Source organism: Suricata suricatta, chromosome 12, assembly GCF_006229205.1.
Source record: "Suricata suricatta isolate VVHF042 chromosome 12, meerkat_22Aug2017_6uvM2_HiC, whole genome shotgun sequence".
Lineage (NCBI taxonomy): Eukaryota > Metazoa > Chordata > Mammalia > Carnivora > Herpestidae > Suricata > Suricata suricatta.
Window position 1 is genome coordinate 11,947,581 of NC_043711.1, and position 27,601 is coordinate 11,975,181.

The window sequence follows — 27,601 nt, forward strand, 5'->3', positions numbered from 1 at the left end:
TGTCCTTGCTGTAATACAGGGGGACAAGGAGACCGGGGAGTCCCCATGCCAGCGTCAGGAGCTTGAAACTTAGTACAGATTCATTCAACCCTAGATAGTTATTCATCAGCAAACACCCTGCAGCCTCCCTGTCCCTGCCCATGCCAGGTAGTGCAGGGGACCCAGAAAATTCTGAAAGAATCTAGCCCTGGGCCCGGTCCCTAGAGGCCCTCAATATGGGGGAGACAGAGCCAGACACATGCTCTGTGCAAGTCTCAGCCTGAGGGTGCTCACCTAGGCTCCATGAGCCCCCCACACACATCTCCCCTCACCAAACCAGCTGCCTGTGGTTATGACTGCAAGCTGCCCATCAACGGTGACCCTCTGGGAACTTTGAGGAAAATCTATTGCTTACCAGCCTTGGAGCCTACAAGGCACGCGGAGGGGGGAGGGGGCGGAGGGGGCGGGGGGACACAACGGGGTTGCCAGTAGATAGGAAGCCAGCACATATGGGCCTGGAGTTCTGCTTTTATTGGAGGTGAGGGTGGGGGTCAAGGGTTTGGGGTGGGGGGCTCACTCCCTACTGGTGAATTTAAAACATAAAAGCTGGAATTTAAAGGGTGGGAAGAGGGAAAAAGAAAGAAAGAAAAAAAAAGGGGGGCACAAAAGTGACCCAAATGGCCAGTTACCTAAATCAACCAGGATCTCTAAAGTAAAGGGGCCTAGTGGTGGGAAAGTGGTGGGGGGAGGGGAGGACGTGGAGCGGGGAGCACCCCGGCTCTTTATCTAGTTCTGTGGTTTGCAATGTGTTCATTCCAGATAGACTTCATTGAGTTACAGCGATGACTTGGCAGTCAAAGCTTAAGTCAGGCACTTGCGTTCGAGAAGGAAAGGCCACCTGTCAAGGTTTTCACTCTACGCAGATACCTGAGCTCCAGGAGGCAAAGCTTGAGCAGGAGCAGAGAAGGAGGGACACAGAGAAGGGTGCCAAGGCTTTGTCCAAGACAAGAGACAGAAAACCTGCCTGGAGGAGGGGATATTTTTGCTGGCTCTTAGAGGATAAGTAGGAGTTCTCCCAGGTAGAGAAAAGAACAAACTGTATACAGAAGCCCATGCCAGTCCCTACTGGATTCATGAATATTTATTACATACATCCAGTGCTTAGTTCTCTACCACCTGTCCTTTCCCAGCTAAATATCACATCCCCAAGCGACAGATGAAAATAAAGGCACAGAGATGTTAAGTGACTTACTCTACGTCACACAGCAGCTAAGTTGGGGAGCTGGAGCTTGAGCCCAGGCTATCTGGCTCTGATTCCAGGTTCTGAATTGCTTTGTCACCCTGCTTTATTAAATGCTTTCTTTTTAAATGTTTATTTATTTTTGACAGAGAGAAACAGAGCACAGTAAGGGAGAGGCAAAGAGAGAGGGAGACAAAGAATCCAAAGCAGGCTCCAGGCTCGGAGCCATCAGCACAGATCCCGATGCAGGGTTCCAACCCACAAACCAGGAGATCATGACCTGAGCCCAAGTTGGACAGTTAACCTGCTGAGCCACCCAGGCGCCCCTATTAAATGTTTTCTTAATAGAGCTCTTTAATTTTACTTGTCCCAGAATTCTTTGCACCCCTTCCCCCTCCACCCCCCACCCAGGGCAGTCTCCGCATCTGTCTTCACGTGGAAGTAAGTCAATATTGACTGGATTATCAAAATGTCCCCACCCTCTGGAAACAGCCCAGTAACAACAAGCTTCTGCAATATTGAGACATTAGGTGGGGCCCGTGTGGAGGGTGGGCCAGGTCAGGGACCCGACTAAGGCTGAGGGAAAGGTCGTGCATTGACTGGATACTCTTTCGTACTCTTATTTTTCTTCAGCTCCTTGTCATTGGCTCACAGAGTCCGATGTCACCTTGAGCTTAAAACTGTCAAGAACTCATGTAAACTGACAACGTACCAGACACGTTACAGATATGCCCTCAGTGGCCACCACACGTGGCGATCTTGGCAGCAGCAGGAATGACTTGCGGCCACATCTTTTTAGTATTTATTCACTTGCCATTTTGCCAGGTCCACATCCCTCCAGGGACACTGATATTTGCTTAAATAAAGTTAGTTCTATTTTTTTTTATTTAATTTTTCTTTTTTACATTTTATTTATTTTTGAGAGACAGAGAGAGACAGTGCGAGCAGGGGAGGGTCAGAGAGAGAGGGAGACACAGAATCTGAAACAGGCTCCAGGCTCTGAGGTGTCAGCACAGAGCCCGACGCGGGGCTCGAACCCACGGAACTGTGAGATCATGACCTGAGCTGAAGTCGGACGCTCAACCCACTGAGCCACCCAGGGGCCCCCATAAAGTCAGTTCTTGAGCTTAAACACATATATTTACAGTTGTAGTGATGGCATAGTAAGACTAAAAGGAGGATTTGGGGAAGGGGTTGACGAACGAATATGCGTAGAGCGCCCGCACGAAGTCAGTGCTCATGAAACACAAGCGGTTTCAAGCCCTTGCTCTGGCCGGCTGGAGGGCTTGTCAGAGGAGGCGGCACCGCAAACTATAAGAATGAAGCCAAGTGTGGGGAGCGGGGACCAGGCTTGACTCCCCTTCCTCTTTCCTGCTGCCAGGTGACCGCTCGCCAGGAAGCCATGACAGAGGCCGGAAGGCTGCCCCCACCATTGCCCCCACGACTGGCCTGGTTTGTGCAGACGCAGGTGGGCCAGCTGGCCCACGGAGGGGTCCCTGTGTGGTTCCACGGGGCCATCTCGAGAAAGTGAGGACACACCCGTACCCTCCACTCTGCCCTTCACCCTCTTTCCTTGTCTGGGCAGGTTTTCTGCAGCATTCCAGGCTCAGCCTGGCTCAGTGGGTTAAGAGAGTAAAATCAAGGCCTGAGGTCCCTGAGGCTTCAATCCTGGGTGACCAGGGCGCGTTCCTTCCCATCTCGGGACCTCAGCTTTCTGTCTTGCAAGTGGCCACCACACCAGCACTGCCAGGCACCCCTCCCCCAAGGCCAGGCACCACCCATCAATGCTGGCAGGATGCAGCCTCAGAATCCTTCTTAACACAGGCCCCCGCAGCTGCTCTCTCTGTGCACCAGGGTCATGAGCAGCATGTCCCCCCGGGCAGAGTCCTGGACTTTCCACACTGGACTGAGCTCTGAGGACTTAAGTTCACCCCATTAGTCACCCGCTTGGCTCCAAATGGACGGAGAAAAGAACATCTACGGCTCCCTGTGGCATGTGGGAAATTGCGAGAACATTGGGAAGGGCACAGAGAGGACGACCTGGGCGTTGTGTCGGAGTTCTGGGGTGCGCCAATAAGAATACAATGTGCGCCACGTGTTGCAATTTTAAGGTTTCTAGTAGCTGTATTAAAAGAAGTAAAAAGAGACAGGTGGAATTAATTTTCATCCTATCTTTTATTCCACCCAGTATCATTTCAGTAGGAGTACTAAGAACCCATTCATGATTTAGTATATACTCCTTTATTTTGTACTGCGTCTTCAAAATCTGGTATCGTATGCTGAAAGCACCTCTCGATTCGGACCAGTCACATTTCAAGTGCTCAATAGCTACACGTAGTCAGTAGTAGAGAGCTTGGGTCCGTAGACTCCCCCTCTTGTGCCATAGAAGGCCACCTTCCTGTCTGATCCCCAGATAAAGGGAGTAATAATGATAGTGAATAATAGTAATAATCACAGTGAGCATTTGGTGAGCAGTTCCCACGCTCGTGTTCCACACACTGATCTCCTCTCCTGTCGGCCCTGGGAGTGAGGGTTTACTTACCCCTTGAGGAAGCTGAAGGTCAGACAGGGACTGACCCTTGACAGGTGTCACATGGCGAATGAACAGCAGAGCCGGGGTCTGAATCCAAACACGCCTGAGAACAGGTATTGTTACCCGTGACACCTTGACCCACCCAAAGATGCCTTCGTGGGGGTATTTTAAGCATTGGGAAGGCAGGCAGGGGCCGTGGGGGATGGGAGAAAGTCTGTCCTGGGGTCAAGGTCACCAGAGGCCGTCCGCCATGGCTGGGAACACCCCTGCCCCTGAATATCCCAAGGTCTGAAACAACTGAGAAGAAAAAACAATTTCAGGTTTGTCCCGTACCGGGATGACGGGGGCACCAGGAGTCCAACCAGGACGCCGGGCAGCTGGGTCATGGTCATCTCCCTCCCGTGTGTGTTCTTCCAGGGACGCCGAGGATTTGCTGGAATCGCAGCCACTGGGATCTTTTCTCATCAGGGTCAGTCACAGCCACGTGGGCTACACGCTGTCCTGCAAGTAAGGCCTGGGCCAGGGACGAGGGAAGGGGCTCGAGAGGGCTCTGCTCTGCTCTCCGAGAGCAGCTGCTGTGAAGTTCTGGGCAAACCTGGCTGAAGCGAGCAGCTGCAGGTCCGGCTGTAACCAGCAGCTGGGGGCTTGGTGGTATCGGAGCCTGTGTGTCTGACAACAGGGGCTGCTGGGAGCCCGGGAGTGGCTACCGCCCCCCCCCACCCCTCCCATCTACCTGGCAACTCTCTGACTCCACCCAGAGGGACGTGTGAGGGAAACTCAGGGCAGTCCAGCCCCCTAAGGCCTCAAAACCTGACGTGGCCTCTTATAAGATTCAGCCGCACAAACTACTTTTTGAACGGATTCTAGGCCAAAGGGATAAAAAATCCAGTGGCACCACTATGAGCTGCCCGCAGTGAGAAGAGCTTTGGTCCTGAGTCACACAGTCAACGGCGTGGCTCTGCCGCGTATATGCTGTGTGACCTCGACGGGTTACTCAGCCTACCTGTGCCTCCCTCAGAGTCCTCACCTCTGATACCGGAATGCTAAAGTTAATTCTGGGTCTTGATGTGAAAATTCAATATGATACAGTAAGCACACAGTGGGCCATTAATAAATGCATCCTTTCGTTAATAGAGCATTTATTAAGAACCTGCTGTGTGCCAGACAGACGACATCCTTAGCCTAGGGCCTGACTCAAAGTTTCATTATGATCATGTCTGACCCCAGCCAGGCACCGAGCTAAGCTTTTATCTGCAGTAGCCTATTCCATTTTCGTAAGAACCCCTGAGGTCAGCCTTAGTAGCCCCAGGTTATAGGTGGGGAAACTGAGGCATGGTGTGGCTAGTCACATGGCAGAAAAGTGCAGGAGGCTAATGGGAGACAAAACAGTGGGTGCTGCCGGCCCGAGGCCTGGGAGACGGGACGGAAGGAGGAGCCATGGCACTTTCTAGCCCAGGCAGTGTCTCCGCAGAGCCCAAAGCTGCTGTCGCCACTTCATGGTGAAGCTCTTGGACGATGGGAGCTTCATGATCCCCGGCGAGGAAAGGGTCCACGCCTCGCTGGACGCCCTGGTCACCTTCCACCAGCAGCAGCCTGTGCGGCCACATGGGGACCTGCTGACACAGCCCTGTGGGCAGGTGAGGATTGTGACCCCGGTGGGTCATAGCCGGCCCCACCAGGGCCCAAGCCCCCAGACTCATTCCCACTCATCCCGTTCAGCCTCTTGTGACTCTGTCACTCTCGTGGTCCCTGTCCTTCCGTCGCCCCACCCCTCCTGCCTTGTACTCTGCCTCCCCCCAGCTCCCCAAGCCAAGTTTTACAAGGGCTCATGTGCCGGGGGTGGGGGGGGGAAGCAGTGGGGGGGTTGATCTGTAGGAATAGAATTATCTCCTTATAAGGCTTATGGCGGGGGGTAGAGGGGTTGAGCCCTCAGAAGCTGCTGTGGGAGGGGCACGCCTCCTTACCAGGGTTGTGGGCAAGGTAGCTCCTGAGCCCACCTTCCCCGGCCTGTCCGGGACCACCCCACCCCCCTCCTTGGGGCTGAGCTGCAGGCCCCCTCTGCCCCACAGAAGGATCCAGCAAACGTGGACTATGAGGACCTCTTCCTTTACTCCAATGCATTGACTGAGCAAGTCACCAGCCCCTCCCATGGCCCCGGCGAGTGTCGGAATCCTTCCTCCTATCCCACGGCCACATCTGAGGAGGTATGTGACCAACACGGGAGGGGCAGGAGCAGAGGTGGCAACAACTGCCAGAGGAGACTTTCTAGAGTGAAAATTAGATCCTATAGCTCCAACTATAGAAACTTCCAGTGATTTTGCAAAACCCTGCAAGTAAATCTCAACTGTGACCTCAGTCCCCCACCCCTGCTCTGTCCATTACCAGCCGTTCTAGCCCCTCTGCTATCCCTTCTGGTGTTTAGACACATCAAACTAAACTCAGGGCCTTTGCATGTGCCGGTCCCACCCCAGGACCTTTGCACATGTTGGTGGCACCATGCCAGGGCCTTTGCACATGCTGTGTGTGCTCTGCCCCCAGCTTTCCTGTGCCTGGCTTCTTTCTTCAATTCTTCACTTGTCTCACTCCCCAGCTCCAGACTGAAGGTACTCCCCTCTGCATTTGCCACCCCATCACCCCGTTTACACACTGCAGAGCACTCCTCACAATGCAAGAAGTCTATTTGTGGCCTTTCATGTTTCCTGTCTGCCTTCCCTATCAGACGATTAGCTCTAAGAGGCCTGGGAATCTATCCGGCTTGTCCACACTATCTTGTTCATCTATCTGCCTCTCCTCCTCTCAGAGAGGACCTGGCACATAGAAAGTGCTCAACTAATGAATCTGTGGAGTAGGCGAATGACTAAATTAATGACTCCCATCTCCCCAGGGCTGACTGGACCCTTCAGGCGCCCCTAGGCTGAGTGCCCTCCATGCCCCCCACAGGGCAGGGAAGTTCTGGCAGTAGTGGAAATGAAACAGGCCGGTGCAATGAACACCAGTGTGTGTGGGGCTAAAGCGTGAAGGGAACAGTCAGGGAAGACCTCCTGGAGGAGATGGCATAGGGCTGGGATAAGGAGGCATATATCCTGGCATGTAGGATAAGGAGGAGTCACCCACACAGAGAGATGCGGGGAGGGTGTTTCGGACAAAGAAAAGAGCACATGCAAAGGTCCTGAGGCTCAGTGTGTTTGGACAACAAAAGAACAACAAAAGCCAGTGTGTGGACAGAGGGAGTGAAAAGGAGATCACTGAGAAGTAAGGGGCCGGGATCAGCAGGAGACAATCATGCAAGGCCTCAGGGCCAGGGCGAGGATGCGGGGTTCTATTCCAGGTGTGCAGGCGGGCTCCCCATGGAGGTGGCAGGAAGGAGGCAGGGACTGTCCAGGTGGGAGGGACCCGAAAAGGATCTCAGGGGTGGAGCAAGAAGAGGATGCTGGGGACATTCTGGAAGGGAGCCTGCGGATGGCTTGGGGGCCAAGGGGGGCGAGGAACAGCTGGATGTTGTCGTGGTTGGAGTCCCATTATTTGGAAGGTGATCCCAGGACGCGCCACTGGGAGAGCCAACGGAGGGTGTGCTAGCGAGCAGGGTCTCCTGTGGGCAAGCAGGGCTCCGTCTCCCTGGGGAAGGCCGGGGCTCTGCGTGGGACCCCGCATTGCATTTCTGTTACCCAGCCTGGGGGGAGGGGCTGCGGTGTTGATCCCCCAACTCCCACTTCCGTTAGTCACTGATCAAGTGCCGCTCCTGGGAGATTCTGGCTCGCTGGCACTTTGGCCCCCGCCAGTGTGGCCGGGGAAGGACCCCAAGCAGCGTCCCCACTGGTGGCATTTGGGGGTGGAGCTGGGGGCCCTGAGGGCTCAGGGCAAAGGGATGCAGATGCGGCACTGCCGGCCACCTGCCACAAAGGTCACCTGGTCTGGGCCTGAGCAGCCGGGTAGATGAGGGGCCAGCAAAGCATGGCCCGAGGGCCACATCCGGCCAGTTTCCCTATGGCCCTGCGTCCATCTGGCCCATGAGTTAAGCTGGTGTTTACGTTTTGGAATGGTGCTGAAACAGACAAAGATAAAAGTAATATTTCCTGCCATATTATTTCACGAAAATCAGATGGGAGTCAAATCTCCCACATCCCTACGGTTCTGTGGGAGCGCGGGCACACTTTCTCATAGGCGTAGGACCTGGTGGCTTTGCTCTACCCCAGCAGAGCTGGGGGATGGGACAGAGATCGTGTGAGCAACCAACCTGAAGGCGTTGCTCTCTGGCCCTTTACAACAAAAGTTTGCCAGTCCCTGGGGGGAGGTAGTGAAGCTGGTTAGGGGGATGGGAAGGATGGGGCCTGGGATCAGGCTTGGGGTTCCCCTGGGGTCCTTCTCAGCCCCAAGAGGCCCGAGTGGGACCCATGTCCCAACCTCCAGGGCAGACTCTGAGGTCGGGTGATTGGGATGGCCCCAGGTCTCACCTGCTCTCAGTTTCAGACCTCGGGAAGCCCCATCCTGCTCCGTCGGCCGAAGGAAAGGAAGCCGTTGGCGAAGTTGCGCAGAGCCTTCTCGGTGGAAGCCACTTCCTCGTGCCCCCCCAAAGCCCACCTGGAGGAGGCCTGCCAGAAACTCTGGAGAAGCCTCAAGATGCTCCCCGAGACGGGCCGGAGGGTCCAGCAGCGCCTGGAGCCACACTTGGCACTTGCGAGCCTGTCCTCGCGCTGGGACGCTGGGACGCCGGTCGTGGCTCACAGCCCTGGGGCCAGGCCGGGAGACACAAACCGGGAAGTCAACGTCTCCACAGACCGCTTTGTGGCCGTGTCCCCTGGAAGTCCCGCACAGCCCCAGCATCTGAGAGACAGAGAGGACACCTCCTCTGGGAGGGCCTCCAGAGTGGCCAGCAAGAGCAAGGTGGCCCCGAGGGTCAGGGCTTGGCACCAAGTGGTAATGAGGGCTCTGTCCGCTAAAGCAACCAAGCCAGAGACAGAGGGCCTGGCAGGAGCCCAGGAGGGCTGGCTCCCCGAGGAGTACCTCACACCGCCACCCTTTGCCCCTGGGTACTGTTAGGGCTTTGCCCTGACTCGGGGCCGCTTGTTGCCGGCGGCTGCTCACACCGGCCCCCTGGCTGTCCGCCCACAGCCCGCCTGCCAGGACCTGAGAAACGTAATAAAGACATTGTGTGGGGCCACTCGCTGCCGCCAGTTATTCGATTAGTAATTATCAGCTACAGCGAGGGCCACATAGGTGCCAAGTTCCTTATTTCTTTGACACCCCTAAGCAGACCCAGGAGGTAGGCCATGCTGCTCATTTTAAAGAAGGGACTAAGGGTCCGAAAGGTGGAGAGGCACAGCCAACGTCACCCAGATGCAGGTGTTAGCACCTGGCTTGGAAACCTGGTCCCCACGTCCCCTGCGCCTGGCTCAACTCCAAGTACATCCCCGCCTATCAGTGGAGCTCTTCACTCCTTCCTCCTGAGGTTCTCCGCCGGTGAAGGTGAGAGGGCTTGGTACACAGTGCACACTCCCAGCATCAATGTCAGCTCTAGGGGACGCTAACGAGCCTCTTTTCTTTATAGAAGGAGAGGCAGCCCGGGTTGTGGCTGGTGGTGGGCTGAGGAAATCCCAGGTCACAGGGCTGTGTGACCTCTGGCAAGGCACTAGACCTCTCTAGGCCTGGCGGCTCACCTGGAAAGTGGGGAGAAGAGCAGTCACTCTTTCTCAGGATGAGTCAGCAGATGCACATGAACTCTAAGGCTTCGGCTCACAGTAGGTGCTCAGTAAGTGAGGTTAGGGTGGGAGCAGGGTCTAGAAATGATGCACCTGGAGGTGTCCGGGAAGGTCCCTGGGGGCTGGTCTCGACTGCAGGAATGAGCACTGTTTGGACTGATTGGGGCTACGGATGGGGCCCTGGGACAACCACAAGTGGGGTGAGTGTGGGGTTTCTCAAATCTGCGAGGCGTGGATGTCTGGGATCTGGAAACAGGGAGGCTGGGGTTCAAGGCTGCCTTTGCAGATGCCTTGAGGTGTGACCTTGGGCAGATCACTGTGTTCCCTGAATGAAGGGCCACTGCTTCTCGGTCAGCCCCACTGGGATGCCACAGGCAGCCAGTGCAATGGCAGAGAGACAAGTGTTTTGTAAACTGTAAAGTACTGTACCAGCCTCAGTGAATGCCATTGCTGCCACCCCCACCCACCCCAGAGGCCTCCTCTGGCAGTTCGCATGGATCAGCAAGGGGTTAAAACTTTGGTCCCCTTGAGAAACTCCAGGACTGGGGCGGGGGGGAAGAGGGGACTTGAGAGGCTGGGGGTAGGGTTCCACGCTGGGCGGCCCTGGAGTGAGATCACATGGACCTGACCTCCACATCTGGTCTCTGCCCACAGAGGCTCACAACTCCCCTGCGCTCCCGGCCCTCACAGTGGAGGAGCTAGAAGTCAGCCTCTTTCTTGTGTAATGGGGAGGTCACGGCTCACAGAGGGGAAGCCACACCTGGGGTCCAGGTGCACGGGCGGAGGTGAAGCCCCAGGCTTCCTCTCTCCCATCCGGCAGGTGTAAGGTGAAAAACACCCTCCAAGCAGATGTGACTCAGTGACATGTGTTTATTCCCAGAACCCAGGGAGACCGGATTCCACAGTGGAGTGACGGGTCACCCCCACCTCCCCTGACCCGGCTGCTCCTCCATGGTGCCCTCAGATGCGGATATGGAAGGTGCTGTGTGCAGAGAGAGAGAGAGAGTCAGCATCATGGGCACAGGGTTCCTCCTCCCCCACACTCTCTGGCCTCCCCGGGTTGTGGCATCCCCACCCCCAGCTCCCACTGTTGAAAGCACATCATCTCTTTGGCTCAGTTTACATTCCGGCTCCGCCCCAGACTTGCTGTGGGACTCTAAGTGAGTGGCTATGCCTTCCCGGGCTTCAGTTTACTCCTCTGGAAAACGGGGACACAGCCATCCCTCCTGCACTGGGGCTGTCACGAGGGCTAAGGGGGCGCATGCACAGGGTACCGTCACGCAGAGGGATGGTCAGTGGTAAGGTTCATTTGATTGTCATTATCCGTGTCTCTGCTAGGAGACCGGCTGTCACACTTCCCGGGAGAGGAGGGGGCTCTGCACAGGTAAGGACACCGCCCATGGTCATCGTCGCAAGAGCAAGACCAGCACACAGGTGCTGAGTCCCTGCGGGGTTCCAGGCACTGCTCTACCCTAACTCGAGGGTCAGCCAACTTTTTCTGTCAAGAGCCAAATAGATGATCTTTCCAGTTCTGTGCGACGGCTCAGCTGGGCCCCGCGGCTTGGAAGCAGCCACAGACGGCACATACACATTCAGGCGTGGCTGTGGGCCGGGAAAACCCTTGACGGACCCGGAAATTTGAATTTCACATCTATTTCATGTGTCATGCAGTATTATTATTCTTTAACCCTTCCCCCATGATTTAAAAAATGTGAAAGCCATTCTTAGCTCATGGGAGGAGCAAAAACAGGTGGCTGGCCGCCCCCTGTATTAACTTGCTATCAGCCCTCCGGTGGGGGCTTTGATTCTCCCCAGGACTGCCAAGTGCAGTTGCACACTCTGCCCACTGCAAAATGTTTGGGCAAATGAGGGTGGAAGGCCAGCCACGTTGCATTCACCCAAAGAACTGCATCCACCCACAGGGGGTGCCCCAGGGGTCCCTAATTATCCCCATTTTAAAGATGCAGAGACTGAGGCCAGGGAGGCTGGGAATGTTCTCTAAGATCACAAATGAATGAGCGGAGGAACTTTCACAAAGGGGTCTGGGAACTGGTTCTGTAAGAGCCCCTCTCACACGTGGAAATCGCGAGGAGGTCACCTGAGGAAGTCGGGAGCCCGCAGGATCACGTTCTGGAAATCTTCCAGGGACAGCCGCCCGTCGTGATCCCCGTCGGCCTCATCCAGCACCTTCTCACACACCAGGCTCACCTCCTCAGCGCTCAGCTCGCCCCGCGTCAGCTTGGTCACTGTCTGCCCCAGGTCCCACACACAGATGTAGCCATCATCATTAAAGTCTGCGTGACAGCATGGAAGGGAGGTGGGGTGGGGGGTCATCGGGTGGCAGGCAGGCTGGGCCTCTGGTCCCCACGTTACAGAGGAAGAAACCGAGGCACCAGAGGGAACCCAAGACCCTGGAGGAATGGCTGGAGTCTCGTTTTAGGATGGGCAGGGACCTGCTGGGAGGCCATTCATCCACTCAACAAGTATTTAGGGAGTGCCTACTACGCTCTAGGCACTGTGATAGCTTCCATTCATCCAACAAGTTTGTACTGAGTACCTACTATGTGCTAGGCCTGTGTAACTTTTTCATTTACTCACTCAACAAGTGTTTATTGAGCACCTACTATATGCCAGGCAAGGGAGACACACAGGGAAGAAAACAGTTATGGTTGCTGCCCTTGGGGCTCATCGGAGAGACGTCAATAAGAAATGGACAGATTATAGGGGCGCCTGGGTGGCTCAGTCAGTTAAGCGTCCAATTCTTGATCTTGGCTCAGGCTGTGATCTCACGGTTCATGGGATTGAGCCCCACATCCGGCTCCACGCTGACAGTGCAGAGTTGCTTGGGATTCTCTCTCTCCCTCACTCTTTCCCCCCTCCCTCTCCCTCTCTCTCTTTCTCTCTAAATAAATAAAACAGAAAAAGAAAAATGAACAGATCATGAATAAGAAATTAAGAAGCACTGCTCCATGCTGAGAGAGAACTAGGATGTGGGGTGGAGAATGACTGGGACAGGGGACAGAGGCTGCTTTAGACCGAGACTTCAAGGTAAGAAAGAGTCAAGGGAAAGGTGTTCCAGAGGAAGAGTTTGGTGTGTTGGAGCGAGAGCGAGGCCAGTGTGGCTGGAAAGGAGGAAGCAAGGGGATGGGGTCAGCAGGTACCAAGGTGGGGCAGGACAGAGCCACGCCTGGCCTCAAGGCCCTGTGCCGGCAGGGGCAGCCCCTGGCCAAGCCGGGTCTTGTTCCCACGCCCCACCCCCATCCTCCGCCACCCCCTGGGCCCTGCACGCACCGTAAATTTTGAAAGCATAGTAGGCTTTGAGGTCTCGGGGAGCCATTTCGCTCATCACAGAGAACATGTCCAGGAAGTTGTCCAAGGTCATGTGGCCGTCCCCGTCATCAGAGAACACGCGGGCAATCCTCTGACGGAATGGGTTGTCCTGGGGACGGGAAGCAGGGTGGCCGTCTCTGCCCAGTGTCTCAGGGCTCCTGGTGAAATTGCTTTCCACCCTCCTTCTGGAAACATTCAAGTACCCCCCACCAAGACGTCCTCCCTCCCATGGTCCCAGGAGAGGACCTGGGGCAACTCTTTTCTCTGCCCCTGAGGTCTGGGTGGCCTTGACTCGGCTCCAGATGCAGCCACGTGACCTGGGTGAGGCCAATCAGAGATCACTATCCACTAGGAAACCGTGATTGGATCTGGGGTAGGCAGGGTGGTCCAAGCTGGCCAATCAGAGGCTGCCCTGGGATGTTTTCTGAAAGGTGGGGATGGAGGGACCTGCCTCTGCTGGTCGCAGAGCTGACGGGAGGAAATCTGGGAGCACTGGGGCTTCACCTCACTCACGTGGGTACCTGCCTGAGACTGAAGCCTCTTCTTGGGAGGCACTGAGAGATGGAGGGGGGTGCCTGAGCATGTCCTCAGAGACCCAGGTTCCAGCCATACCTGGTGCCAGCTCTGCCCCTGGAGTTTTGTTCATGTGATCTGATAGATTTTGTTCTTCTTTTTTAAGTTTATTTATTTATTTTTGAGAGAGATAGAGCACAGTGGGAAGAGATAAAGAAGGAGAAGGAGAGAGAGAATCCCACACTGCCCATGCAGAGACAACTCGGGGCTTGAACCCACGAACTGAGAGATCATGACCTGAATTGAAGTCAGACACGCAACCGACTGAGTCACCCAGGCACCACAATATTTTGTCCTCCTTGAATATGGTTTTTGTCCCTTGTAATAAAATCATCACTACTCAGTCACTTATCCCACGAGTCCCCTTCAGCGTCACAAACTATGTGACAAATGCCCAGCTGAGAAGAACCTGCTTTTTTTTTTAATGTTTACTTATTTTTGAGAGACAGAGACAGAGCATGAGCAGGGGAGAGGCAGAGAGAGAAGGAGACACAGAATCTGAAGCAGGCTCCATACTCTAAGCTGTCAGCACAGAGCCCAATGCGGGGTTCGAACCCATGAATGGTGAGATCATGACCTGAGCCGAAGCCAGACGCTCAACCGACTGCACCGCCCAGGCACCCCAGAACCTGCTTTTTTAATGGCTCCAGCTCTGCAACGCAGGGAGGACTTTCCCTGAGAACCCGCCGCCCAGTAGGCCCCGTGCCACACCCTTGACCTGCATCATCTCATGTCATTGTCCCAACCATCCAGGTTTGGAATCCTGTCTCTCTCACATCCTAGCTGTGTGACCCTGACCAAGCGTCTTAACCTCTCTGAACCTCAGTTTCTTCATCCGCAAAATGCATCCAGTTCATAGGAGTGCGGCAGGGGACCTCCCTGCTGCTTTCCCCCCCCCCCGCCCCCCCCAGGCGTACCTTCAGCTCAGGCATGCTGCCAATGAGCTCGTAGGGCACCTTCACATCAGGACGGCTGGTATAGCTGAGCGGGACCAGCTGGGGAGCCAGGTCCTGGTAGCGATAGAAGAGCCTGTGCGGGAGGGAAACACCGGGAAGGGCTGGGAGAGTGGTTGGGGGGACGTGTCCCTCCGGCTCACTCCTGCACCTGCTCACTACACACCAGAGGACCCTGGGTCCCCAAGAGTCATCCACTCGGAGCCCAGGCCTCAGGCACACACAGCCAAGCACAGGCATGTACTTCTACCCCTGGGGTCAGGGCCACAGTGCAGAGATGGCCCCAGAACTAAGGGAGACTGGAGTGGGGACACCGATACTGGGCTTTGAGGGATGAGTAGGAGCTCATCCCCAGGCAGATGGGGATGGCGAGAGGGAGAGCACATCAGGCATTCAGAGAGTCTGAGCGAATCGAGAATCTCTGGATATCATCCAAGACCCCTGTCCTCGCATTTTCCTTCTCTCCTTCCGTAATGGGAGAGTTCCCTAAATGGAGCAGAGCGGAGACAAAAGACCAATATTCAGGTTATTTTCTTGCATGAAAGGCATTTTGCCAAACACCAAATGCCACCCACGCTGCCTAGATTGTGAGGCCAGCTCTCCACTCCCGGGTCCTCACCTGCTGACTCCCTGCCTCCACTGGGGGGCGCCATGAGCAGTAGCCTTGGAGAACCCATCCTTGACGAGTCAGAAGCCCCCAAGCTGCTAGGGGGAGACAGGAGCCCCTGGTCCAATGATGGCTAGGAACTCAAGGAGGGGGTATCTGGAATGTCAGTTCCCTGTCCAGGTCCCTTTGGGGAGCACCCCGGGGTTGGGTTTGTGCATGGCCGTGAGCATGTCCCCTTGTCCCCCTGAGCCCCAGTTAGTCTGCTGAGAAACAATCATCTTTGGATGGACGAAATGTCAGCTCTCAAACTCATGGCAGCTCTGCCCATCTGGCAGAGCCGGGTCAGCCTCCCCTGTGCGAGCCTCAGTTTCCCCATGAGTAATCTGATCGTGATGGCCAGGGTGACCCAGCAAGCTGTCCTCACCCAGACAATGGGGCTCACTGGTGAAAGGTGTGCCCATCAATAATGGATATCCGGTGCCCACACAATTGGGGCCTTGGCCCCGATCACTCTGTATCTGAACCCCGGCCAGCTAGGGTTTCACCGCTCCGAGTTCATGGGTTGGGGCCTCTGGACAATGGCTCCATGGGCTGAGCGGTAATGTGGGATGCCCACCAGTCCCCTCTGGTTCCTGCCAGGGAAATGCAGCCACCTCAGGCCACCTACCGCACCCTTACCCTGATGCCACCCCCTACAGCCCAGAGCTGATCTGGACTCTGCCCCCAGGCTCCCAGCCTCCAGTGCCAGCCTCTTCACACTCCTCAGGGGGATCTTTCTAATATGCTGAGCTGTACCCCCTGACCCCCACCCCTGCTCACATACTCTCCATGGCTCCCCATCTCCCTCGGGAAAAGCCCACGCTAATCAGCCTAGAAGCCATGACAATAGGACAAGATGTGGCTTCTCAGCCTCCCCACCCCTGCCTCCAACCACTGGACATGCCTGCAATCCCCCCCTTCATGCTGTAACCCCATAAAGCACCCCCCATCCAATTGCAAATATCCTCCAGCAACAGATAGAAAGCTATTTCCAGGTCTTCCTCCCTTTTCCCCAGACTGACCTCATGATTTCCTTTCTTGTGAAGAAGGTGCAGTCCTGCGGAGAGAGATATTGGCTTGGCCTGGAGCTGCCTCAGGGGCCCCCTTCCTGTCCCTCCCGCTGCGCGCCCATCTCTGAAGCTGCACCAGGAGTCCTTGCTGACTGCACACCCAGGACAGACGATGCCGTCCCATTCCACAGGCCGAGAAATCAAGGCTGCCAAACCTACTGAGGGCCCAGTGCGTCGCCCCTACCTGATACTCTTCCAGCTGCTCATGAGTGAAGACTGTCTGCTTGTTGCCCATGGTGGGGACCCTGCCAGGACTCTGTGGCAAGCTCCCGAAGCCCCTGGTCTCCCCAGGGCCACACGGGTTGCCAGGCTGCGGCACACCAGCGCCTGGGCAAATCTCCCTGCCCCGGCTGTCACCTGCCCACCCGCCCTGTCACCCCCAGCCTGGGGGAGATCGAGTTACAGCCCAGCACTCTGGACAACAGCGGGGTACATCCATGGCCACCAGGACAAGAAGGACTTGTAGGAGGTCACAGAGCAGCAGACCACGTCTGTCACTGGCGGGTGAGGCGGGGGCATGGGACGCCTTCCAGAGACAGGCGGTGTGGTGGAGAGAGCACGAGCGCACCCCAGCTCAAATACTGGCTCTCCACCCACTAGCTGTGCTGCTTTGACGGGTCACCTGACCTCTCTGAGCCTCGTTTGTAAGAGGGAAGATATACCAGTGCCAAACTCATAGAGTCGTTCTGAAGATCTAATAAGATCATTAATGCAACCAAAATGAACAGATGGAGCACGGAGCATTCTTATGGCCGTGAATTGACTCTGTATGAAACTATGATGGTGGATGTATGTCATTATTCATTTGTCCAAAACCTTAGAACGTACAGCCCCAAGAGTGCACTTTGGATGGTATGCGTCACTGTAGGGTCACTGCCTGTAATGAGTGCACCGCTGTGGTGGGGAGGCTGTGCATGTGCGGGGCAGGGGGTACATGGGAAAGCTCTGGACCTTTTGCTCAATTTCATTGTGAACCTAAAACTGCTCTAAAAATAAAGTCTATTAAAACAATACAAAACAAAACAGGTAAAGGATTTGAGTAACATCTCTCCAAAGAAGATACACAAATGGCAAAGAAGATCTAGAATAAGCGTATGAAAAGATGCTCAACATCATTAGTCATTAAGGAAATGCAAATTAAAACCACAATGAGATACTACTTCACACCCACTAGGATGCTTATAATGAAAAAGACAGACAATAGGAAGTGCTGACCAGGATGTGGGGCCAGCACAGCGTATGAACCCTCCTACGCTGCTGGTGGGAACGTGAAATGGTGCGGCTGCTTTGGAAAACTGTCCGGCAGTTCTTTAAAAAGTTAAACACAGAGTTACCATGTGACCCAGCAATTTTCATTCCGAGGTGGAGAGAACTGAAAATACGTGTCCACCTAAAAACTTTGTATGTGAATGTTCATAGCAGCATTATTCATAATAGCCTCAACGTGGAAACGACCTGAATGTTCATGAATGGGTGCATGGATAAAGACATTGGGGTTCATTCATACAGTGGAATATTATTCAACCATAGGAAGGAACAAAGCACTGACACAGGGCACAACGTGGGCGAGTCTTGAAAACATCGTGCTGAGTGGAAGAAGCCAGACACAAAAAGGTCACCGTCGTGTAGGACTCCACATATATGACACGTTCGGAAGAGGCAAATCCGCAGAGACAGAAAGCCGATCAGTGGTTGCCAGGGGCTGGGGGAGGGCGGCGGGGAGGGACAGCTCCAGGCGGTGGAGTTTCTTTCTGGGGTAATAAAAATGTTCTGGAATTAGAGTGGTGGTGATTGCACAATGCTGTGAGTGTAATAAATGCCAGTGAATTGTGTGCTTTAAAGGGTGACTTTTATGGTATATGAATTATTATATTTGTTTTTAAATATAGAGTGGGTTTCTTCTTGTATTTAAAGAGTGATAGCAACTTTGCTCGTAATCACCAAAAACTGGAAACAACACAAATATTCTTTCCCTGGGAAATGGATTAAAAAAAAAAAAAGTGGGGCCCGTCCGTACAATAGACTCAGCCATAAAAAGGAATGAACTATTGACATACACAAAATGAATGGACCCGAAATACATTATGCTAATTGAAAGATGCCAGATCCCAGAGGCGACTTACTAGATGATTCCATTTATATGACATACTCAAAAGGACATACTGTAGGAACAGAAAACAGATCAATCATTGCCAGGGGCTGCAGATGGGGAACAAGTGAATCTTGGGGGAGATGAAATAGTTCTAGTGTTTGGATTGTAGTGTTGGTTACATGACTGTATTCATTTGTCAAAACTCATAGAACTGTACACCAAAAAAGGTGACAGCTTTGTATGTAAATACATTTTTTAAAATGAGGACAATGACAAAACTAATTAGCAAAGACCTCCTTGCTCTCCGTGCCTCATGGTTGAAGTCCGGATTCTTATGCCTGAGCCCACCAGACACTCTGTGATTTGGTTATATGCTCCCCCCATCAACAATTAGTTACTCAGCACCTACTGTGTGCCAGGTGCTGTCCTAGGTCCTGATAATACAGCGGGGATAGAGGGATGAGGCTGGGCTAAATAGATTGGGAAATAGAAGGGAAAGCACCCCTGATAATGTGATATTTGAGTAGTAACCAGAGGGAAGCGAGAGAAGAGTAAGTGGGAAGAGAGCGGTTGGTGGTAAGAAGAGCAAGTGCAAAGGCCCTGAGGCTGGAGTAAGTTTGACACAGGAGGGCAAGGGGGCTGGTGCTGTCTAGGAGATCTACAAGCTCAATTACAATTATCAAGGGGCTGCTCATGACTGTCAGCCACCAGAGGCCGCCTCTCTGACACCCAGCTCCAATGAGGGGATATTTTTTTCTTTTCTGCATTTCCAAGAAATCATTTCTCATGGTGTAAATAAGTTAATTCTATCTTTGTATGGATAAATTTCAACTTCATTATGATAAATAAGATGCAACAATATCCCCCTTGTAATACAAGACATAGACCTGAGAATCATAGTGCAGATCTTCATTTCAATAATCATCAGGGAAAAACAAATCAAGACAACAGTGAGACGTCACTGCCAGGATGGCTCTTATCCAAAACCCCCAAAAGACGATAAATGTTGGTGAGGATGCAGAGAAACGGCAACCCTGTGCCCGGGGTTGGGGCTGCAGAGTGGTGCCTACGCTATGGAAAACAGTGTGGAGGCGTCTCAGAAACGTAAAACTAGGGGCACCTGGGTGGCTCAGTATGTTGAGCATCTGACTCGATTTCAACTCATGATCTCACGGTCATGAGATCAAGCTCCGGCTCAGGCTCCATGCTGGACATGGAGCCTGCTTAGGATTCTCTCTCTCTCACTCTCTCTCTGCCCCTCTCCCCAACTTGTGCATGTGCTCTCCGTGTCTTTCTCTCTCTCTAAAACAAAACATAGGGGCACCTGAGTGGTTTAGTCAGTTGAGCATCTGACTCTTGATTTCAGCTCAGCTCATGATCTCACAGTTCATGAGATCGAGACCCACATCAGGTTCTACACTGACATTAAGGAGCTTCCCTCTCTCTCTACTCCTCCTCCACTTGTGTTTTATAAACAAACGAACAAACCTTAAAAAAAGAAAAAAGAAAAAAACCCAAAAAACTTAAAAATAGAATTATCATATGATCCAGGATACTCCCAAAAGAATTGAAATCAGGATCTCAAAGAGATATTAACACTTCTAGGTTCATTGCAGCAGTATCCACAATAGCCAAGGTATGGAAACAGTCTAAATGCCCGTTGATGGATGAAAAGTTGAGGAAAATATGGTATGTACTTGCAATGGAATATTATTCAACCTTTAAAAAGAAGGAAATTCTGCAGTATGTAACAACTTCGATGGCCTCTGAGTGCATTTTCTCAGTGCGATAAGCCAATCACAGAAAGACAAACACCGTATGATTCCAGTTAGATGAGGAGAAAGTGGAATGGTGGGTCACAGCAGCTGAGGGGAAGGAAACGGGGGCTCACTAATCAGAGGGCATTGTGGTAGGTTAGCAAACTGAGTAGATAATTGAAAATCATTAACTTGCTGTTTGACTTCTGTAAATCGCTTTGCAAATGTATCTCTGTTCACTGTTCTGACTGACTACGTGGTGACCGCTATGTGGCTCTCTGTTGGAATTATCAGAGGTGCTAACCTCGCCTGTAAATTTGCCTGCTTTCTAAATAGACAACTTAGATCACAAATTGCACTCCCACCCCCGTTTGAAGCTGACCAGACAAAGCATATGTGTGGGAAGTCACGGAGTCACTATCTCACAGAGCCTGGAGTGCCTGACTATAATTGGTCATTTCAAGACCCTCTTAAGACAAAGAACTTTAAAACTGATAGGGTCCCGCCAGAACTACTGTCTGTTTGTAAAAATGTGACTGGGTGTCCTGAAATGCTGTAATCTCTAATTGGTTAACTAAATGATGATGTTTGATGCCTTGCTAAAGTCAATTTAAGCTCACTGCTACCTCTGTTCGGGGCCATTCTCTGCTCCTTAACACCAGGGAGATCAGGTTTGGCCCGGCCGTAAATAAACTCTTGCCTCACTTCTATTCAGCATTTGGTGGTCTTTATCATCACCCTTTTACAGGCATGAAGCAAGAAGCAAGATTATCAAGCAAGATGAATGAGCTCCAGCGATCTCCTGGACGTTGTATCTATAGCCAAAGATAACGTATTGTACACTTAAACATTTGTGAAGATCTTGGGCACCTGGGTGACTCCGTCGGTTAAGTGTCCCACTCTTAGCTCAGGTCTTGATCTCAGGGCCGTGACCCCTCATTGGGCTCCGTGCTGGGCGTGAAGCTTACTTTTAAAACTTGTGAAAATCTCATGTGAAGTGCTCTTACTACAGTAAAACAAAATAACAGAACAAAAACGTCACCACCATGTGACTCAGCACTTGCACGGTTGGGCAACCGCAGAGAAATGAAAACACGTTCACACAAAAACCTGTCATGGATGTTTTCTCTTAGTACCCCCAAACAGGAAACAATCCATAAATCTCTCAACAGGGGAATGGTTAAACAAACTGGTCCATCCATTCCATCCTGTGAAAGGGGTGCATGTGACAACTTGAATGAATCTCTGGGAAGTTATGCACAGTGGGGGTGGGAGGGAAGCAGATCCTAAAATGTTACAATACACATTGGACGTTTCCATTTACATAGCATTCTTAAAATGACAAAAGGTTGCCATTGCCAGGGTGCAGGGATGGGGTGGGGGGAGGTGGGTGTGGCCATACACAAACGCATCAGGACGGATCTTTGTGATGTTGGACTGCTTGTATCTTGCCTGTAGCGATGCGAATATCCTGGGTGTGACATTGCCCTGGAGTTTTAAAAGATGTTACCACTGAGGGAAACTGGGAAAAGGGTACATGGGATCGCTCTGTATTATTTCCCTGTTGTTTTAAAAAAAAAACTTTTATTGTGGTAAAATACACAAAGCATAACATTTACCATTTGGACGCTTTTGAAAGTGCGCCACTCAGTAGTATGAAATACATTCACATTGTTATGCCGCGGCACTACCATCTGTTTCCAGAACACTTGTCACGTTATAGAACTGAAAGTCTGTCCCCATTAAACAACAACTCCCTGTGCTCCCCTCCCCCTGTCCCTGGAACCCACCCTCCTACTTTCTGTTTCTGTGAATTTGCCTGTTCTAGAAATCCTCCTGTAAATGGAATCATACACTATGTGTCCTTTTGTGTCTGGCTTCTTTCATTCAGCCTGTCTTTTAAAAAAATATGTTTAATGTTTTTTATTTATTTTTGAGAGACATAGAGAGACAGCGGGAGCAGGGGAGGGTCAGAGAAAGAAGGAGTTACAGAATCTGAAGCAGGCTCCAGACTCTGAGCTGTCAGCACAGAGCCTGACGTGGGGCTCAAACCCACGAACCATGAGATCATGACCTAAGCCGAAGCCAGACACTTAACTGACTGAGCTACCCAGGCACCCCCCACTCAGCCTGTCTTCAGGGTTTATCCACATTGTAGCATGGGTCAGATTTTCTCTTTTTTGTTTACAACTAACTAATATTCCAATGTGTGGACAGATCACATTTTGTTTATTCATTTGTCCATCAATGGACACTTGGGGTCTCTCCCCCTGCTGGCTATTGTGATCAATGCTGCTATGAACATGGATATATACTTGTAAGAACGTTCTTTTTTCTGGGTCCGGATCCTCTGTTACATGTAGTCATCATCTCTCCCTTGGCTCCTGATTTCAGTCTGTTTTGTTTTATTTGGTTTTAGTTTTTTGGTCTATTTTTTTTTCATGACATTGATAGTCCTAAAGAGTAAGAGTCAGGTAGAATGTCCTTCATTATGATCTGTCCGGCATTTTCTCATGAATGCACCGGATTTGTGGGTTTGGGAAAGACCTCAGAGGTGAAGTGTCCTCTCCATCACATCATACCTGAAGTTACTTGATAGCTACATGACATCATCGGCAATGTTGACCTTGATCCTTTGGGCAAGGCGGTGTCTGCCATGTTTTCCATCTGCGATAACTCTTTTCCCTTTCCTTAATCTATTCTTTGGAACCAATGCAGATTCTTTTAAAGAAATGCTCCTTCCCAGGGACCTTTGTGTCCTTGATGGCACAGAGCCTGATGTTGTGTGACAAAGCACGGATGTTAACAACTTAGAGTTGATTTTTCTAGTGATTTCAATGAGTTATACTCTGTCCATGAAGATGTTCAGGAAACCTTAGCTGATTTATTGTATTTTCTTTGTATATATACACAGGAGTAGTATAAAATAAAAACCTGTATGTATTTAAATCTCAAGACTATTTTTTTAATGTTTATTTACTTTTTAGAGAGAAACAGAGACAGAGACAGAATGTCAGTGGGAAAGGGACAGAGAGAAGGGGAGACACTGAATCCAAAGCAGGCTCCAGGCTCTGAGCTGTCAGCACAGAGCCCGACATGGGGCTCAGGCCCACAAACAGTGAGATCATGACCTAAGCCGAAGTCGGATGCTTAACCGACTGAGCCACCCAGGTGCCCCTTAAACCCTTTAAATGGATATAAAATAAAAATGTTTAAGTGAGCAGATGCACCGTATCATAGTTTATTTCGAACACTTACTTTAGAACATAAATTATGAATGGAGGCAATATTTCTCCTAAGGTGGTGAAAATTGGTTCTGGGGGAGGGGTGGGGAAGGGATGAAAAAACCTTCGATGTTTCGATGGCTTGTGGCCCTCCAAAGCTCAATCCTCCCTGACAAAAACTCGTTCATTGTCATTTAACTTCTCTCATTAAATTAAATTAAACTCAGTTCCCTTTAGGGAGTGATAATGGGGGGCGGGGGAAGGTTGAGAAATGCTGTTGTAGAGGTTTATAAAATAGTGACACATCTTACAATGGATGGCCTAGTGCTGTGGTGACAAAAGCAAAGATGGAACACTCAGCGTAGGTTGGATTACTGTTTGTGCCTCAGTTTCCCAAGCTGTAAAATCAGGATGGTTTGTGTAACAGGGTGGCCATGGGAGTGAATGAGATGACCCATGTGAGTCCATGTAAAGGATTAGCAGTTGTGATCAGCAGCCGCCGCTACCACGGTAGCCCGAGTTTATAAAAGAGGAAAGCAGGTCAGAGAGATCAAGTCACTTCCTGTAGGGCACACAGCCTTGGAAATGCCAGAAAGGAGCTTCAAAGCTCCTAGGTTGCCTGGGGAACAGATCTCCCCAGCTGAGTCTGTCCTATTCCTCCCGGGGGAGCTGATTCTGTCAGCGTAGAAGGATGGACCCCATCAGCAAGCTTGCCCGGACGGCAGCACCAAGAAGCTCCTTCTCCCTGCGGAAGGAGCTTACAGCTGGAGAACTGGACAGTCGTTTGCTGCCCCCTGCAGTCAGAACTGGACATGGCAGGCACCGTGCACTCCTTCAGCCTGATGGTGGGGGATGGGGGGGGGGGAATGGGTGGCGGGGGAGGGGGGGGGGGGGGGGGGGGGGGGGGGGGGGGGGGGGGGGGGGGAGGGGGGAGGGGGGATGGGCGGGGGGGTGAGCGGAACGCTTGCTTCTCCCTCTCCTCTATGCTCCCTCAAAATCTTTGGCACAGTTTGGGCAAGAGCAACCTCAATTAAGATGCACAAATGTACATAATCTTGGACCCAGTAATTCCACTGCCACGGATTCAGGCCACTTGCAGAAGTGAGCTAAGATTTGTGGGCACGTAGATGGGCTTTGGTTAGGGAGGGGCTCACTCAGCCACAGGCTGTCCAGCCTTTGAGGAAGGCGGGTGGAGGGAACTGGGGCCTTGCGAGGAGCTTCAAGACATTTTGCTAGATGAAAAACTGAAGACAGAAATTGAAACATTGTACTCATTGTGCCCACAGATGTGGGCATACACACTTTTGTGCTGAAAAATATAAAAATGAAATTGTTAATCATTTTGGAAAGAGGTGGAAAGAGAAGTTTCTACTTCTTTGCTTTCTTTCTTCTTTTAGCTTTTTCTGTACTGTGCGGTTTTATCACATGGGACATGTGCATGTGTATTTATATGTTTAATGTAAACAGAGGAATTATGGGACATTGGAGCTTCTTCTCGGTTTCCCTCTGTATTTAACTCCACATACAAAGGCAGTCACAACATTCTGATGCGGAAAGGGTCACTGATAAAGGGAGTATAGAATAAAGTCCCATTTCATTTTTAACATTCCTGATAATAAGAGACTGGAAATAGAGAAATCAAAGCAATAACAGACATTATTTCCAGAGGGGAGTGATTACTGTCTTCTTTGGGCTTCTCAGTACTTTTCCAATTACATATCCTGCAGTTAATGTTTGCATATCTTTTGTAGTCAGATACAAATAAATAGATGCACAACATTGTGAATGCATTTAATGCCAATGAGTTGCACAGTTTGAAGTGTTTACAATGATAATTTTTTTATGTTTTATGTATTTTACCATGTTGATTATTGCAAAGTTATTTTCCTTTAAGGGAACGCAGGAATCTGTCTGGCAAGTTACCTAACTAGTGCTGATCGGAGGATTCCTGATTGATGGGTTTAAGATTTCATTTCTAAAGAGCCAAAACTGTAATGAAGTTAAGTCTCTGTTCAGTGATGTGGGAGTTAGCATAAGGTATTTGGGGCCTGCTGTCTCGCTCTCCCTTTTTTTTTTTCTTAATGTTTGTTTTTGAGAGAGAGAGAGACAGAGAGACAGAGAGAGACAGAGAGAGAGAGAGAGAGAGAGAGAGAGCGTAGGCGTGTGCGCGCTGGAACACACAAGCAGGGGAGGGGCAAAGAGATGGAGACACAGAATCTGAGGACACAGGCTCCAGGCTCTGAGCTGTCAGCACAGAGCCCGACGTGGGGCTTGAACTCATGAGCAGTGTGACCTGAGCCAGTGGGAGGCTTAACCGACTGAGCCCTCCAGGCGCCCTCTGTTTTGTTGTTTAAAGGTGTTTAGCTCTCAGTGAAGGGATATGAGAGACTATTCTTTCCAAATCAAGTTCTGGACCTTCCATGTACTGAACTGAGACCTATGTACTACTTAAAGTGACAATCGTACTGTGTATCACATTCAAAAATGAGAGAAAAGCTCTAAGTCCTGACAAGCGTTTTCATCCAGGGCCAGAGCAGAACAGCCCACACTCAAACGCAATGCTTAAAGGGATAGAAGGAAACAAAAATAAAACCGTTTCCGTTATGACAATAGTTCTGCTTGTTCAGTAAGCAAATTACTTGGACATCAGGGAAGTAAAAAACCCAACTCATGGGAGCCCCAAGTGTGACAGCACTGGTAGATCAGGGTTTTCAGTGTATCCTGTGCAACTATTTTCTCTTATCAAACCCTCAAAACAGACCGACTGAGACTCGGCACTTCATTCTGAGAAAAACCAAACCTTGCTACTATTCTACTTCAAGTAATGAAGGCATCAGGAGTGAGCCCAAGAGAAATGAAACTTATGCCCATACAAAAGCATTTACCAGTGTTCACAGCAGTTCCATGTATTAGGGCTCCAAACTGGAAATAACCGAGGTGTCCATTCACAGATGAGTGGATAAAAAAAAAAATCGAACGTATGTATAATGGAATAACACTCAGCAATAAAAATAAAGTATTTTTATACCAAACAAAAGAAAGAATCTCAAGCACATTATGCTCCTTGAATGAACTCTAGCTCATGGGGAGCCCGGGTGCCTCAGTCAGTTGGGTGTCTGACTTCAGCTCAGGTCATGAGTTCATGGTTCGTGGGTTCTAGCCCGGCGTCAGGCTCTGTCCTGACAGCTCAGAGCCTGGAACCTGCTTAAGATTCTGTGTCTCCCTCTCTCTCTGCCCCTCCCCTGCTCGCACTCTTTCAAAAATAAACATTAAAAATGTTTTAATTAAAAAAATTACAAAAAGAAAGAACTCTAGTTCAAAGAAATGTATACAGTATAATTCCATGCATATAAAGCTTACAAAAGATAAATCTAATCTATAGTGAGAGAAAACAGATTTGGAGTTCCCTGGGAGAACAATGCGGGGCAGGGATTAACTGGGAAGGAGAACAAGGAACTTGGTAGGGATGGAATGTTCTAGATCTTGATTGTGAAGGTGATTACGTAGGCATGTAAATATGTTGGTATTCAGCAAAGAGTACAATTAAAATGAGTGCATTTTACCAGATATTCATCAAAGAACACAATTGAGTGCATTTTACTGATTGTAAATTATACCTCAATAGATACATTTTATTTATTTTTATTTTCAATTTTTTTTGAAGTGGACTCCATACCTAAAGTGAGGCTTGAACTCACCACCATACTAGGGGCACCTGGGTGGCTCAGTTGGTTAAGCATCCAACTCTTGATTTCAACTCAGGTCACCATCTGGGGGTTGGTGGGATCAGGCTCAGGTCACCATCTGGGGGTTGGTGGAGTCAAATCTCGCTATCAGCACAGAGCCTGCTTGGGATTCTCTTTCTCCCTCTCTCTTCCCTATCCTACCTCACTGGTGTTCACACACACACACACACACACATACACACACACACACACTCTCTCTCTCTCTCTCTCAAGGAAGGAAGGAAGGAAGGAAGGAAGGAAGGAAGGAAGGAAGGGAGGGACGGAGGAAGGAAGGAAGGAAAAGAAAGAACCATGCTCCACCGACTGAGCCAACCAGGAGCCCCAGCAGAATCCATTTAATTTTTTTTCAAATGCAATTGACAGGTTATTTCACATAATGCCACTATCGACCAAAAGCTGAAAAACTACTAAGTTCTGATTAGGTTTACAAAACTAGGTTATCTATTAAACTTTCCAAATACAGCAATAAAAGAGAACAGAACACCCAACTGCACGCAAAACAATGGAAAAAACACTGCGTTTTAAGAAGCGGGATTTTGTAAAACCAGCTTCGCAAATCCAAAGGGCCCAAGGACAGAAGAGCTGGACTGGGACTTGAAAGCGGAAGTGTGGCAGGAGACCGGATGCAAAGGATGAGGTCGCGCCAGCCTCCTCGGGCCCCACCCACAACTGAAAAGTATGGCCCAGCTCTAGATGCCGAGAGCGCACGCGCACCTCCTAGCTCAGCCAATCAAGACGAAGTGAGGCGGGCATTCGGGAGGA

General features: G+C 51.1%; 2 protein-coding genes across 6 annotated transcripts in view; one reads left to right on the top strand and one right to left on the bottom strand.

Moving 5' to 3' along the window:
• The first annotated feature begins 2,318 nt into the window (after positions 1-2,318).
• HSH2D (hematopoietic SH2 domain containing) lies at positions 2,319-8,913 on the top strand. 4 transcript variants are annotated; one of them, XM_029916643.1, is made up of 6 exons: positions 2,319-2,746; positions 3,806-3,865; positions 4,170-4,259; positions 5,224-5,389; positions 5,822-5,956; positions 8,220-8,913. In XM_029916643.1, the coding sequence occupies exons 1-6, from the start codon at positions 2,622-2,624 to the stop codon at positions 8,787-8,789; spliced, it is 1,146 nt and encodes a 381-aa protein (XP_029772503.1). In that variant the 5' UTR covers positions 2,319-2,621; the 3' UTR covers positions 8,790-8,913. The 4 variants fall into 4 exon arrangements, with proteins under 4 accessions (XP_029772503.1, XP_029772502.1, XP_029772505.1 ...); XM_029916642.1 differs by having other exon boundaries at positions 2,327-2,746; positions 8,214-8,913; XM_029916645.1 differs by lacking the exon at positions 3,806-3,865 and having other exon boundaries at positions 2,331-2,746.
• Positions 8,914-10,300: 1,387 nt separating this feature from the next.
• CIB3 (calcium and integrin binding family member 3) overlaps positions 10,301-27,601 on the bottom strand; it is an 18,465-nt gene continuing 1,164 nt past the window's right edge. The window contains exons 1-6 of one of the 2 annotated variants that reach the window (XM_029916648.1): positions 16,205-16,255; positions 15,973-16,007; positions 14,269-14,380; positions 12,740-12,887; positions 11,547-11,742; positions 10,301-10,430 (exon numbers count right to left, since the gene is read on the bottom strand). In XM_029916648.1, the coding sequence (XP_029772508.1) occupies positions 10,409-10,430; positions 11,547-11,742; positions 12,740-12,887; positions 14,269-14,380; positions 15,973-16,007; positions 16,205-16,255 (564 nt within the window). In that variant the 3' untranslated portion in view covers positions 10,301-10,408. Of the gene's footprint in view, positions 10,431-11,546; positions 11,743-12,739; positions 12,888-14,268; positions 14,381-15,972; positions 16,008-16,204; positions 16,256-27,601 lie in introns of those variants that run through there. The other variant, XM_029916646.1, reaches the window with a different exon arrangement.

What these genes read in the sequence shown, in the direction of transcription:
- HSH2D (XM_029916642.1), top strand. Translation starts at nt 2,622, where the DNA reads ATGACAGAGGCCGGAAGGCTGCCCCCACCATTGCCCCCACGACTGGCC. An exon ending in CCAAACACGCCTGAGAACAG is followed by an intron (nt 3,866 to 4,169) that starts GTATTGTTACCC and finishes GTGTTCTTCCAG; the next exon opens with GGACGCCGAGGATTTGCTGG. An exon ending in GGCTACACGCTGTCCTGCAA is followed by an intron (nt 4,260 to 5,223) that starts GTAAGGCCTGGG and finishes GTGTCTCCGCAG; the next exon opens with AGCCCAAAGCTGCTGTCGCC.